This window comes from Brachypodium distachyon, chromosome 4, assembly GCF_000005505.3.
Source record: "Brachypodium distachyon strain Bd21 chromosome 4, Brachypodium_distachyon_v3.0, whole genome shotgun sequence".
NCBI classification, from domain to species: domain Eukaryota; kingdom Viridiplantae; phylum Streptophyta; class Magnoliopsida; order Poales; family Poaceae; genus Brachypodium; species Brachypodium distachyon.
Window position 1 is genome coordinate 8,384,276 of NC_016134.3, and position 15,291 is coordinate 8,399,566.

At 41.1% G+C, this 15,291-nt stretch overlaps 1 protein-coding gene and 1 pseudogene across 9 annotated transcripts; both read right to left on the reverse strand.

Moving 5' to 3' along the window:
* Positions 1–2,144: 2,144 nt before the first annotated feature.
* Positions 2,145–4,973, reverse strand: LOC100838023 (annotated as a pseudogene).
* A 1,072-nt stretch (positions 4,974–6,045) lies between these two features.
* LOC104584415 lies at positions 6,046–14,032 on the reverse strand. 9 transcript variants are annotated; one of them, XR_002966577.1, is made up of 9 exons: positions 13,579–13,941; positions 11,194–11,238; positions 8,916–9,386; positions 8,633–8,831; positions 8,198–8,563; positions 7,971–8,099; positions 7,580–7,885; positions 7,062–7,139; positions 6,046–6,663 (listed from the first exon to the last, which is right to left on the reverse strand). XR_002966577.1 is itself a non-coding variant. In XM_024463662.1 (6 exons), exons 2-6 carry the CDS (start codon positions 13,381–13,383, stop codon positions 10,009–10,011), a joined length of 1,122 nt encoding a protein of 373 aa, XP_024319430.1. In that variant the 5' UTR covers positions 13,384–13,394; positions 13,579–14,030; the 3' UTR covers positions 9,537–10,008. The 9 variants fall into 9 exon arrangements, 4 of the variants coding, with proteins under 4 accessions (XP_024319430.1, XP_024319431.1, XP_024319432.1 ...); XR_002966576.1 differs by having other exon boundaries at positions 11,194–11,242; XR_732128.3 differs by lacking the exon at positions 11,194–11,238 and having other exon boundaries at positions 13,579–13,938.
* Positions 14,033–15,291: the final 1,259 nt, after the last annotated feature.

Consider the following 15,291-nt stretch of genomic DNA (forward strand, 5'->3'; position numbering starts at 1 on the left):
AAAACGAGCTTGCTAATTACTTTTCTTTTTCGAATATTAAAAAACAGCTTCTTTTCTTTTCTTTTTGAGAATAAAAAAACAGCTTCTTTTCTACTCAACAAGAATAATCCAGGCCACAAAACGAGAAAAATTTGCAAGCCCAAAACGACCAAAAAAAGGCCGAAATAGATAGTAACAGATTTCAACACAAGCCTGATAAGACTTGCAGACCTGAGAACAGGCCCCCAAATATCGTCTGTAGGTAGGACTGACACATCTGGTGCCTCTTCTGGTCCGCCCCCAAATTGCATTCTTATGATTACTGTACGTTCTTGTTAGTTAAACTAGGCGATTCCCCGGGCGTTGCCGCGGAAAATTCTATATGTACGTCTGAATATGATTTTAGAAACAAATGCTAATAATATGATTTAACGTAAAATAAATACTCCCTCTGGCCAAAAAGGATGTCTCAGTTTTGACTAAATTTGAATGTATCTATACACTAAGTCATGTCTAAATACATCCAAATTTTAACAAAATTGAGACATCTTTTATTGGATGGAGGGAGTATGAATATTGTAAGAAAAAACGATTTTATCATTCATAACACCTATGCAACAAAATAATCGGTGTAATTTTATGTGCATGAACATTAACAACTTCAAAGAAACCAAAAAGTGAAGTTTTGTCAACCTGAATATTTGCAGATCTTAGTAAAATTGACATACATATCATGAAAATATGTGTGTTTAGTGAAATATTCATATGCAATGTGAAGACGAAAAATCTTAGGTATGAAATATTAAATTTGAAAGGATCACCAAAATGAATTCTTAGTATACAACAACACATGATGTGGATGGTGATGTGGAGCCTTTGGATTCCTAGTGTACAACATCACATGATGTGGATGGTGATGTGGAGCCTTTAAATGCGCATGGTGTGCATGATGTCGATAATGATGTGGACACCTTACGTGTCAAACTTGCAAACATTAATTGCATTTAGTGGGGATCAACTTTCTAGATTATATAGGTTTCTACTGGCCAAACAAAAGCACTTATTCTGTCATGCATACTAAATGAGGTAATAACACCGGGGTACAAGTACTTGTATCGCGTGAGCAGTTTAATACAACAACTTGCAATATGGGGTCAGGTAGTACAAGAACTTGACTTGCGACTTTTGGTCGGATTAGTCCGAAATTAGCCATGTCAGCGACACATGGAGTTCAGACCGATTTGTACATCTGCGTATAAGCCCTTCGCTATGTCTCCTTTTATGTCCATAGTTTCTCGGGCAAGTTGTATTTCTGCAAAAAAAAAACACCCTATAAGATTATTTTTTCTCATTTCTCCCCCGTGCACGAACCGAACCGTTCCATCTTCCACCACCGACCTCAAGGCAGTCGCGGGCAAACACTACGGAATCGGCGGCGGCGTGGCGACGACGATGGCTCCGGAGCCGCAAAGTGTTTTTTTTTGCAAAAGCGAATAAGCGCGGGGGGCTGTCCGTAAAATGAACAAGTCTCCTGCCCGTGCCATATCCAGCGTGACAATCCACGTGTCACCCTCCCATTGGCTCTGACCAAAAGTGCACCCGCAAGTCAAGTTCTTGTACCACATTACCCCATTTTGCAAGTTATTGTACTAAACTGTTCGCGCGATACAACTTCTTGTACCCCTAGTATTATTACCTCAAACTAGAGAAAACCTACATTAATGATATGACTCTTGTTGTCGTTTAGGTACAGGAATAATTCGCTAAACTCTTTAATTCAGACCAAGACGTCAAGCCCCAAATGATGGGCTCGACCAATTTAGCTTGTCAGAGTGGACTGAAAAAAATGTGCCAAATTGTTGGACTTGGCCTAGATAGACGACATGGATGGATTGGGCTGATTTCGTTGTGTGACCATTTAATTTCGTCACAAAGTTTACCACGTCACATCAACGGACAATTAGTGACCAACTAAACTATTTGCCCAATTGGTCATAACTGTTTATGACCATTTTACCAAAAAGGTCATAAGTGCCATTAGTGACGGTCGGTTTCTCACGATCTATTTTTCATCATAGGAACGTCATAAATCCGTTTTTCTTGTAGTGATTACAAGCATATGAGTAGAAGCAATGTAGAAGGACACATTACTAAACTAGCACAAACTAAAAGGCTAGCCCATTTCCTTCCAGTTTCTCTTTGATCACCCGGTCTACCTTTTCTGCCATCTCCTCAATCATGTGGTTCACCCAGTCCCCTACTTTACCTTTCCTGAAAAACACAGAATTCGCCACATAAATCTTATTATCATGGTCGACACCACCCATCTGGTTAACTTTCAGGCCAGTAAGACTTTCGAAGCTACAAAGCTTCACCACCTCATCGGTGACACCAGAGCATTCATCCTCTTCAGTGAGCGGGACACCCAGGAACTTCGCGAGGTGACGAACAACCTCCTCCGGATGCGACATGATATCTTCATACTTCAAGAAAAGAACCTCGTTGGGCGTCGCTAAACTCTTCTTCTAGTACTCGAGGCAGACAGATTTTGGTGGAAGAGTTAACTCCCTCTGAGGTTTTCTCGGTTAAATCTATGTACAGAGATTTAATGGATAGCCCTATGAGTTTCTCGCGGTATTATCTTTGGAAATTAAAAATTCCCCTAAAAGTTAAGATTTTTATGTGGTTTTTTGACCGAAAAGTGTTGCTTACGAAGGATAATCTAGCCAAAAGGAACTCGACAGGATGTATGAAATATTGTTTTTGTGACGTCGAGGAGTCCATTCATCGTTTATTCATCACTTGTCCCTATGCCCAACTCGTGTGGAAAATTATTTACTGCCTCCCCCTACCAATATTTCTAATTTGTTTGGGAATTGGTTAAATGGGATTGACAAAAAGACTAAGGCTCACATTCGGGTGGGAGTGTCTGCTGTCTGTTGGGCTATTTGGAATTGTCGAAATGATATTATTTTTAACAGGGCTAGAGTTGTTCACTATTTGCAGGTTATTTTCAGGGCCACCGCTCTAATCCGCCTTTGGTCCATCCTCCTCCTTGTGGACAAGCGGGAGCTTTCAGCTTCTGGGTGCACTCGGCTAGAGACGGTCGCTCGGGATATCTCCAACCTGGCTGGCTGGCGGCCTGTTGCTAGATTGCAAGATGTCTAGAAATTATGTTCAGGATCTTTGTTTTATTTGGCTTATTTTTGTCTTCACTTTGTGTGATTCGTGAATTTTGTACTGAGATGTTTTAACTTTGCAATAAATTGGTTGTGTGCATCGCTTCGATGCAGAGGCCGGGAGCCCCCCCCCCCCCCCCCTTTTGAAAGAAAAAACTCGAGGCGTGATCCCAGAACGGATCGGAAGGGGAGAACCCCTCACAGAACATGTCAAACGCTTTGTCCGGCGCTATATTGGAACCCTTGACGATCTTGTTCTCGAAGTGCCACCTTGACACGAAGGCATCCTTGGGTTCCCGGCAAAGGTACACGATCTTGCAGCCGCACGAGCTTGTCTCTGGCGGGAGCATCGACAATGGGAGGTGTGTGGAGAGGAGCCTGGGAGAAGGAAGCGTTTCGAGGTAGGCGTAGTCCCTGCGAGGGTCAGGGATCTCGACAAATGGCACAAGATACTGAGGGTTGCTGGTTAGGAGGGGGTGGTCGTTGAAATTGTAGCGAGAACGGTTGGTGATGGTGAAAGGCAAGGGCCTTCATCTAGGTAGTGCCACATTTGGGCTGGGTGGCGAGGATGATGTCGTTGCGGCTGGGCTTGAAGGAGTCTTGGAGCAGCATGATCTTGCCAACAAGGTGCGGCCTGCACCAGTAGTTCTTGTACAGCACCATTGGTTGTGACCACCCTTCTCGATCTTTTTTTTTGAACGGGTGGTATATTACTCAAACAACATAGTTCTTACAATCAAACTGGATCGATCGCTCCACAAAAAATGTCTTAAATTTGTCAAAATTTGGATGTGTAAAATTTGGTCAAAGTTGAAGTTGAGACATACATTGTTGGACGGAGTGAGTACAAAATTTCGCTAGATCATGTGCTACCACATTGTTAAGGCGGCTTGTGTAGGCAAACTTGATGCCCGGGTCGCCGGATCTCTTGGATGACAGGTCTCAAGGAAGTCCTTGTATCAGAAAGCATGAAAATTTTATTTCTCTATAAAAAATTCCATGTTTTTGGATGGATCAGCATTTTCAGGTGCGGCACTCTCTTCACTCTTTGATGTAATGGATGCCATATATGGTTGATGAGGAGAAGTCAAGCTCACAAGCTATTGCTCAATGTTAATGTGTGGTAGGCGGTAGTACTTCCGTTAGAGGGATTTGTTTGGGGTTATATAGCAACAGATGGAAATGGTTGGTGCGGTGATGTAGTGGCCGTAGATCATACTATTTGTTGCAAACCAATATATATCAAGCTGGTCGGTAGACGAGATAACTTATTATATGTATGGAGTAGCTTGGCCGGATTGTGTGGTATAGATGTATATGTTCTTATACTAGATGTAAAGAAGTACTTTTCATCTCAGTTCCGTACAAAGATGAAACGATTCCATTTTTTGTCCCCTGAATTCGATTAGATTTGGCCGTTTGCAGCTAAAAGATGCTTGCTGGTTGATACCTTGTTGATTGTGATTTTATATGTTATCTATCCCTTAGTAATTGGTGTATGAGCGTGCGGACCGCGCCAAACAGATTAGCAGCCACCATCATCATATATATCGACACACGTCAAGGAGAGCTGGCAGGCTGGTGTCCGATCCGGACAAATTGGCACTGACCAGTATATAATAAAGGAAAAGCTTCAGTTGGTCTCGACCACATTGCACGCGCTATCAGTAGCCGTCCATCGCATCTAGCTTCTAAACGGCAGACTCAAGACCAGACGTTAACGACTGACGGAAAGTATACAGCCACCCTATTCTAACTCGTAGACCCTTTGGTCATCCCGATCCACAGATCGAGAACGGCCCCACCTGACTCCATGGTCCGATCTGAATCTCAGGGTTAGTGTACCGCATGGCCTTTTCATGCGTATTATCACTGGGTTGTCTCGTATCTGGGCTGTCTCTTCGCTGTCTCGCTTTTTCGTCTTAATAAACTGATTCATTCTCAAGTGAGAAATATATACAGAGAAAACACATATCCTTAACAGAGAATGGATATATATATAGAGAGAGAGAGAAAAAACATATTTTTGACAGAGAAAATGAATATATATAGAGAGAAAGAAAACACAGCATATTATTGAGAGAAAAAGAATATGTATATAGAGAGAAAAAACGCATATTGTTGAGAGAAAAAAATGTATGTATATATAGAGATAAAACACATATTCTTGAGAGAAAATGGATATATACATAGAGAGAGACAGAGAGAGAAACACATATACATGAGAGAGAATGAATATATACAGAGAGAACACATAGTCTTGAGAAAGAAAACATATACTCTTAAAACAATGGACATATATCACTGCCAGGATTTCAGGATTTGGTGACGGTGAAAAACCGTCAGAAATAGCCGAAAACCTGACAGAAAAAAAATGTGTGTCGGTCAACCGTCACGCAAATACTGCCAGAGCTGGAGCGTCAGGGAAAAACATTTTGCATGTCGGTGACCCGTCACAAATATAATTTCTGACGGATAGGTCTGACGTTGGCCGACAGAAAAATCTTTTGCCGTTTGGTTTCAGCCACCTCTCGTCTGACGGATCACCCGTCACAAAATGTCGACAGAAAAATAATTTGTGTCGGTTGAACCGACATGAATATTCATTTTTTCTGTCGGTTTATCTGTGATGGCACCCGTCAAGTTTAATGTTTTGGTGTGACGGTAATTAAACCGACGGTGGCCTGTCAGAAGATCGTATTGTCCTGACGTTTCAGCAGCCGACAAAGAAAAACGGTGCCGTCGGGAAAACAAGATTTCTGACAGTGCAATAAACAACAGAAAAATAGATAATGGTCAGAAAAAAAGAATTTCACAATTGAAAGCTAGAATCTGCAAAAATGAAATAAATAGCTCCAGTTCATAACAAAATGTATATGCACAGCCATTAGATGCATGACATCAACACAACCTTGCATTCATCATCCAAATCATAACGAACATTACAGGAAGTCAAAGATATCATTTTGTGTCCATACAACATATTTCAACTACTGGTCAGATTCAAGCATCCAAAAGGAATGGTTGCTACAGATGACCATTGTTGAACCTCAAATCGCCAAAAAGAAGACAGTTTGTGATCTTCTAGTACTCAGTGGTCACGGTCAGCACTAGCTACAGATGACCATTGTTAGAACCAAATCAGCAAAAAAAAAAAACTTTGTGATCTGGTACTACACAGTTCGCACGACCAGCACTAGCTTGCATCATGATCAGCTTCACGGCCAGCACGAGCATCATCATCCGCTTCACAGCAAACACGAGCATCATCATCCGCTTCACGGCCAACATCAATATCACTGTCAGCATATAAAGCTTCACTATTATAATCAGATTCATTCTCCCCATCTACATTGAGTCTCCCATTTTTGTCCAAGTCGGTAGCAGTGTCATTGATCTCCAGATTGGTAGCATTGTTGTTGTTGCCATTAGCACTTGTTCCAGCACCATCCATTCAATAATTCTAGATTGATTGTGAGCCAGCATGTGAAGAACCAGGTGCCCTCTACAGGAAACCATGATAATTGATTATTATGCTTGTCCATAAGAAACTAACATTTGAGACAATAAGCCAAAAACAAAATAAAGATGTACTTTGCCACATATATTTTGTACATTTATTTATTCTGCTTGTCTAATATGGTGAGGAGCCTAACACTTATAGCCCTCCCAGTAACCATAAAAACCAAAAACTTACTAAGAATGAGGTTATCTGATGTGTTACAATTTTCAACATGAAGCCTCACTGCTGCATTGATTGTTGGCAGTCTACCATTACAAAGATCATTAGTGATCTAGATTAATTAAGTCAACCCAATTACAAAAGGTACCGCCATCAATTCTTTTTGTCACCATCATCAATTCAATTAACATTATATATGCAGAGTTGTTGAATAAACTTACCTGAAACTGCGCTTGAACCTGTTGCCGACAACTCAATAAATGTCCTGGTGGTTCCTTTCCAAGCTCAGCAAAAAGCATCTGCATTCATATGTACAGGTCCAGAATGAAGAGAAAAAATGTATAAAAGATCCTTGAATGGCAAATAGCATCTGCATTCATATGTACAGTTCAAGAATGGGCACAAGCTAGCATGCTGCATCCTGTTATTGCTATTTGAATGGAACTAGCAAGTCCATTGAGCTGTTTTAACAGTCCCTTGAAAAATTATCAAGCTCACGGCTTCAATTTTGCTCACACAATAGACAAGAGATTTTATTTAGTGGTAGCCAGAATGAAATGAATGTTTAAAGATGACAAAAAAGAACTCCTATGTCTCATCATATCTATCAAAAGACAAGCTAAGTCCTGCTAGCTGGAATGAAATGAATGTTTCCATGGTTAAACAATTCAAATATGGACAGGAATTAAAATTTAAATGAGTAGAGTCAGTTTAAGGATTTGGGTTAGGACATCTTTACCATGATCAGTTCGTGGTCAACCTCTTGTTGCTGGGTTAGATGTTGATTGTGTTGTGTTAGGCCCTCGTTAGCACGTCGGAGTTGGTGATTCTCTTCGGACAAGTGTCAATAAGAATCAGAAGTTGATGGCCTAGCTTTCCTTCCTTTAGCTGCAGCAACAACATCCGCCTTTCTCACAGCGCCATCTCCTATAAGAAAGCGGCCATGAGGCAGACCACCGCCCTTTGTGTACAAGACATGTCCATCTACTTATGGCTGCTCTGAATCATTTGGATGTGCAGCTGCAACTCTTTCCTAGTAGTCCCTCTACAATTTACAAATACAACTTACATTCATGTTGCCTCACACACACTCACACAAAGTGAACAAAACAAGATTAGAGTGTATATACCATGCGCTTTTGTGCTTTCTGGCTGGGGATTGCTCCACTACTTCCATTACTGTCCATATTCTTGGCACCTGATTTCATGACGGCATATTTGTTCAAAATTGTAGCCTTTTCGGGTCCATGTATAGCTTCCTGCAAGCACTTTCAGACATTAGTTCATCAAGGTTCTAAATCTGAAAAATGGAATTAACAATGATTATTGTACACACGAACAATAGAGAAAATCTTACAATGTATTGTTGTGTCTCCGTAAATGGGCGTGAACCCCCTCTGTTTTGAGCATTATTTTCAGAACCAAAGCAAGAATCTTGGGCTTTTGATCTTTTTTCCTTGAACTCAGCACTATCCCAGTATGCAGCAAGAAGGGGCCAAACATCCTTTTTGCACCATTCTACCCTAACATTGAGGTACTCATTCTCATCAAGTTCTCTACGACATGCAAGAGTGTCATCAAGAATCTCTCCTTGGTTCTCATAATGCAGCTTCACAGCATCCACCCGAACTTGGTACATTATGTTCCGAACTCTCTTTCTACAATAGTTTTCAAGAACACGGGCAGCCTCTCGCTTGTGTTCATCAGCCACGGTGAACAAACGCTGCAAAGTGCACAACAACAAATTAGTATAAAGAAATTGTGTTCAAGTCTTAGATGTGACTCTAATTACCCAAAATTCCTTCTTCACTTTGTGTGCACATGTCTCTCCTTGGTCATTAGTCTTCTCATAGAAATCCGCCCATGTCGTTGCTGGATATAATTCTCCATCCGCGTCCTTCAAAACACCAGGGTATTGTCGTTTCAGAATACATCCAAGCTGGGTGGTGTACTTGTAGTCACCGCAAGTATAGTCTCTGTACGTGAATTGCCTACAAAAATGTTAAAGTATGAGAACTACAATTAGATAAAAGAGAACAGCAATATGTACATCTAGGAATTCACTTATGTGTCACCCTGAGGTATAAGGACCACTTTCCGTCCTCGTAGAGGATTTCTCATCTCAGTCCTTGACCTCTTGCGCCTCCCTCTTGTTTCTACAGCTGCTGCCCTTTTAGTACGAACAGAATCAGTTCCTCCTCCGGAGTTAGCTATTCCTTCTAGCTACAATGCCACCAGAGTTGGGTATCTCGTCGTTTCTCAGCTCAGTCCTTGACCTCTTTTGCCTCCCTCTTGTTTCTACACAGATGGGTATCTCGTTGTTTCTTTCAGCTGCAATACCGCCAGAATTAGATATTTGGATGTTCCTTTTGCTGGGGTGATCTCCATGGCAAGTAACGCTCCTTTGGCTGCTGCCTCCACCAGTACCTTGGCTGCTGCCTCCACCTCCACCAATACCTTGGCTGCTGCCTCCACCAGTACCTTGGTTGTTGCCTCCACTAGTACCAGCACGCGATGACTTCCTTATGTCGAAGCCCCTCCATCTCCTGTAATCAAACATAAGCTTGTTAGTTCATGCAAATTTTAAAATTAAACACAATATATAAAACACATACACAATCAGGGAGACATAGCAAAATGAGACAATATAGGTGAACATGTAGCAGAAGCAACAAAATAAGAGTGCGACAACAAAATTACACAAGCTACACAACAAATTAAAGACACAACAGAATTATACATTACAACTGTTCTCAACAAAAAGAGTGCGACAACAAAATTGCACAAGCTACACAACAAATTAAAGACACAACAATAGCGATATGATATTAGAAATCTTCTGGGTCATAAGGCGGATGATCAGCAAGTGGGAGTTGTCTGGATCCTCTTCGTCTTCTGTTTTTTCAGCCTCTTCACCATTTGTCTTCACACAATGTTGGGGTTGGCTAGCAATTCTAAATCTCTGGCATTAGTTATAGTTATCTCATCTGAGATCAGGGGTGTCATATTGTCAGGATTAAGATCCAAGGCAATAGTGAAATTTCCATGCGGTTCTTCCTCTTGAAACACCGGGGCAATTTCCACGGGCCCTTCAGAAGGGTTAGATTCAGTAGCCGGTTGTTTTGGTAGATGAAGAGGGAATTGTGAGAGCGGACGTTTGTCACTTGTCTACACATAGCCTCGTGGAGGGACGTGATAAACCACTTGCCAATATATAAGATCTGACCTTGTCTTGCATGCATATGACAAGTAATATACTTGAGTAACTTGACTTGCCAAGACAAATGGTTCATTAGTCTGCAGCCTAGATGTGCGCTTAATTTCTACCAGCCCTAAATTTGGTGAACGCCTAACTCCGGTTGTTGGATTAAACCAGCGACAATCAAATAAAACAAGCTCTAGCTGCATGCTGCCTTCCCATTTAATTTTAATAATGTCTTCAATGACACCATAATACTCGGTGACATTGTCTTCATCATCTGTACAAGAGACACAAACACCACTATTAATAGAAGCGTTTCCTGATCTCTTGTTCTCATACTTCTCTGACCGAAACCTATAGCCATTGATATCATATATTCCATATGATGTAACTTTTCGTAAAAAACCATAAGAAAGTTCGGACAAACAATTATCAATTCCAGAAGTCTTCATGCACTGCAAATGGAGTAAGATATGTAAGTTTTCAGCGCATTAATTTGGTATGTTGGACTGATTTTGAAAGGTTAGAAATATTACTTCATTCCTGAACCAATCAAAGAAATTGGGTCCATTTCTTTTGCCACGACCAATTTTCCAACCATTTAATCTTAAGTCACGACGATGCTTGTCATTTGGTTCAACTCTGATGCTCTTCCATTCTTCCTTTTGAAATTTGCTAAAACAACAAAACAAAGAACTCATCCTAATTATTGAAAGACATGGATAGGATTTTCAGAATTGGATTATTAACAAGACTTACACAAAGAAGTCATACATCTCTGGTATGTTGGTTAATATATACAGGGCAGCAGCCTTGTACTCATCAGGTTTGAGTATACGAGATCCTTGAGTGTTCGTGTATCGGCCTTGGTATTGAAAGAAATCAATGGTGCATGAACTATCATTGGAAGGGCCATTCTCATCATACCGAGGCGTCTTATTTCTGGCTGATCGAACACCAGCCCTAAAATAAAGGGACAAAAAAAGAGTCGCCTCCTCAACTAAGTAAGCTACAATGGAAGCCTCAACACGTGCCTTATTGCGTACCTTCTTCTTAAGATCCCCAATAAACCTAAATATATGTTTTCTCAACAATTTAGGAAAGAAGAGAATAAATCATAGCACATTGTGTGTTAGAACTTAGAAATTTACCTTTCAAATTGATACATCCATCGATTCTGGACTGGACCTCCTAGTCTAGCTTCATAAGGAAGATGCACAATTAGGTGTTGCATAGGATTGAAAAAACTAGGAGGAAATATCTTCTCCAATTTATAGACTAGTGCAGCCACATCCTGTTCTAGAGACTGCACAACATCCCAGCTCAGTTCTTTTGCACACAGTTGACGATAGAAAAAACTCAGCTCAGCCAAACAAATCTATATATTTTCTGGAAGAAAACCCCTAAATGCTACAGGGAGTAAGCGTTCGATAAATATGTGAAAGTCGTGACTTTTCAGGCCAAAGATCTTTGATTTCTTTAGATTAACACCACGCTTAATGTTGGCTGCATACCCATCTGGAAACTTCAGTTTCTGAAACCATCCTAGGATAATTGCTTTGTCATCCTTCTCGATGCAGAATTTGGCCCTAGGCTTCTCCCACTTCCCATTCTTGTTTGGATCAGACAAATGCAAAGCTGGACGGTGGCAAATTTGTTGTAAATCAAGTCTGGCCTTCCAATTATCTTTGGTCTTCTCCTTTATATCAAAACATGTGTTCCATATAGCCTCTGCTACGTTTTTCTTCATTGTGCATTACATCAATGTTGTGACGAAGAAGTAATTTATTAAAGTATGGAAGCTGCCAAAAGCAACTTACATGGCTCCAATTGTGTGTTGAATTGTACCCTTTCTTATCACTTACAAGATTGTTCATTTGGGATTCCACTTCAGCTCCTGTCAAAGGCCTAGGTGCAATGTCATGTATAGTTGTAGCCTTTCTAAATGCATTCTCTTGGTTTCTGAATTCCTAGTCTTTGGGTAGGTGGCGTCTATGATAATCAAACCAACAAGCCTTTCCACCAGCTTTGAGTCGAAAAGCTTTGGTATCAGACAAACAGATTGGGAAAGCAAGAAGTGCATGGGTGCTCCAACCAGAAAAGTTGCCATAAGCAGGAAAATCATGAATTGACCACAAGTACGCAGCCTTCATCCTGAATTTTCTTTTTACCGAGGCATCCCATGTATCTACCCCCTCCCATAACTTCATAAGTTCATCCACTAAAGGTTGCATTATAACAGAGCTCAACTTATTACCAAGGTATTCAGGACCAGAAATTACCATGGAAAGGAATATGTACTCCTTCTTCATGGCCACTCCAGGTGGAAGATTAAGTGGAGCAACAAATACAGGCCAACATGAATAAGAGGCAGCAGTTAAGTTGAACGGCGTGAAGCCATCGGTTGCAATAGCTAGTCTAACACTTCTAGGTCACTAGCAAAATCTTTGAACTCTTCATCAAAGTTCTTCCATGCATCCCCATCACAAGGGTGCACCATCTTCCCTGATGTGGACTGCTTATAAGACTTCATTAATTTTGATACATCGGCATGTGCATACAATCTTTGTAGTCTATCTGTAATGGGGAGGTACCGCAATATTTTCCTAGGGACTTTGTTTGTGTCATTCTCATATCTAGGAGTTTTACAAAAGTCACAAATGACTTTATGTTCATTGTCTTTGTAATACAACATACAATTGTTATAAGACATCAATTTTGACATATGGTATTCCCAAACCTTCTAACAATTTCTTTGAATGGTAGAAGTCTTCAACCAAATTAGAATCAGGAGGAAGAAGCTCATGGACTAGCTTTAGGGTATCATCATAATGTGCAGTAGACATGTTGTATCGTGCCTTTAAATCTAGCATCCGAGCTACAGTGGAAAGACTTGTATGTTGCGTGTTGGCATGAACCTTATCATCAACAGTGTCAAGCATCCTATAAAATGCCTTAGCATAAGGTGTTGGCTCCTCATTGACAATGTGTGATGTATGTTCAGCAGCTAGGTCATCTAACATATCATTCATGCGGTCCACTACATCACTAGCGTGCCCCATATCAACATCATTTTCATCATTCACAATAGGTGTCTCACCATGGGCAGACCATGTTGTGTAGTTTTCCATAAACCCCCATTTGGCCAAATGCAACTCTACATCCTCCCTTATGTGCCGATAATCATTGCGGCACTTCATGCAAGGGCAATTAATGGTACCATTTTCTACTAAATTTGGAAGAGAAAAGGCACGATCCAAGAACAACTTTGTTTGTTCTAGCCATTCAGTTGACATACTTCTACGACTCCAACCACTATACATCCATTCACGATCTTCCATCGATCACACTTCTAAAATAAAAACAATTAACTCAATAAAAACATAGCACATGCAATCTGTGTAAGATATAAAACAAAGCATTCATGAAACGCATATCACCATATGTCCACATAAAGAAGAAATAGCATATCAAAATTTTAACTTTGAAGGATTCACTTCACAATGTTACAGAGGAGGGGATTTCTTGATACTCACCTCGTCAGATTCGCAGAAGACTCAAAACAGAATGGAGCTTCGGCCAAGCAGTAGAGAGTGAGGTCGCCGGCGTCCAGTCTTCCGTCACCTTCCAGCAAGCGTCACCATAGATAGCGAGCTAGCTGCAACACGGGTAGTCTGGGAGGGAGGAGTATGGTGCGGGAGGGAGAGAGAGAGCAGGAGCGGCGGCGGGATCCCCACGGCGTGTGGCCGTGAGTGGCGGCGAGATCCCCACGCCGCGCCGCCGGATGGAGTGGCGGGTCGCAGGCTAGGGAGGGGCCTATGGGTGGCGGGGCGGCTGGGACCTGCGGGTGGCGGGTGGCGGGTGGCCGGCCGGGATGGGCTGCGGGCGGCGGCGGGCGGCGGGGTGGAGTGGCCGGGTACTCTGCGCGGGGGCAGGGGGCTGAGTAGTCTAGGTTTTGGGATTGGGAGGGGTTTTCTTTTCTTTTCTTTTTTTGCTCGACCAACTGTGCAAGGCGCGTTGTTTACTGAAAAAAGCGCGCTAGTATCGGCGCGAACCCAATTCGATGGAAAGAAAAATCTGACATTTATTTCTGGCGTGGTTTTATAATTTCCCGTCACAAAAAAACTATATTTCTGACGGTGTCCGACACGCAAATTAATCACCGTCACGATAATAATTTGGAACCATTTCAATTAAATTTTGAAAATGGTGTGGAAGTGTAAAAATTGGCTATACTCTAAACAACTATGTAAAATGTAGTTTTACACACTTACAAATGTTTTTGGATCAAAAAAGATAGATTAAACTTCATTTGCATCACTAACTTCACCATTTCATTCTAACTTCACAATTTCATTCCAAGAGATCGTATGACACATCGTATGAGATATCACCATTACAATGCAATGTATAGTCATACTTCTCTCAAATGGCCTCAACATGTTACGCCAGCCTTATTAGTGCCTAAATCGATCCGTGGTTGATTTTCAAATTTTTCGGAGGACATTTGGATCTTATTTGAATAAAATTTGGTTAAAATACATTTTTTATTCTAATTAATAGCCAACAAGTATAAAAATTTACCATACTCAAATGGAATGAACAAAATTGTCCAAATAGTTTGAAAGTGTTTAGAGCAAGACTTATAGTGTTTGCTTCACAAAAGTGATAAAAATAATTTTTGTGACGCTATTTTTTTTACGGGTACATCATAACCGCCACAAATATGTGTTTTGTGTGACGGTGAACCGTCACAACAATAGGTAAGACCGACATGAAAATACCGATTTTCCGTGTCGGGTCCCTTCCGCCGCAAAATAGTTTATTTTCTGTCGGTAGTGTGAAGGCCTGCCCCGAAAATTATTATTTTAGTGTCGCTAGTTGTGTGCCCGTCACAAATATAATGTTTGTGACGGTAATTCTGCTGCCCGTCACGAAAATAAATCACCGTTACCGAACCCTGAGATACTGGTAGTGATCTCTTCCATGCCGGACAGCTAAGGGACATGTCATATATGGATATGAAATTTTCATTTGGGATAGGCATCAAATGCAGATCACATCTACACACAACAATGATAGATCGGGAAAGAAGGATTGTTTTACATTTTCTCTTGTGGATTGAACAGTTCCCAGCCTTTTTTCTTACTATGGTGACAGATCGCATCTACACGCAAATGTTGTACTCCCTCCATCACATATTAAAGTGGATTTTCTATTATATGTATCTAAACACTTTTTAGACATAA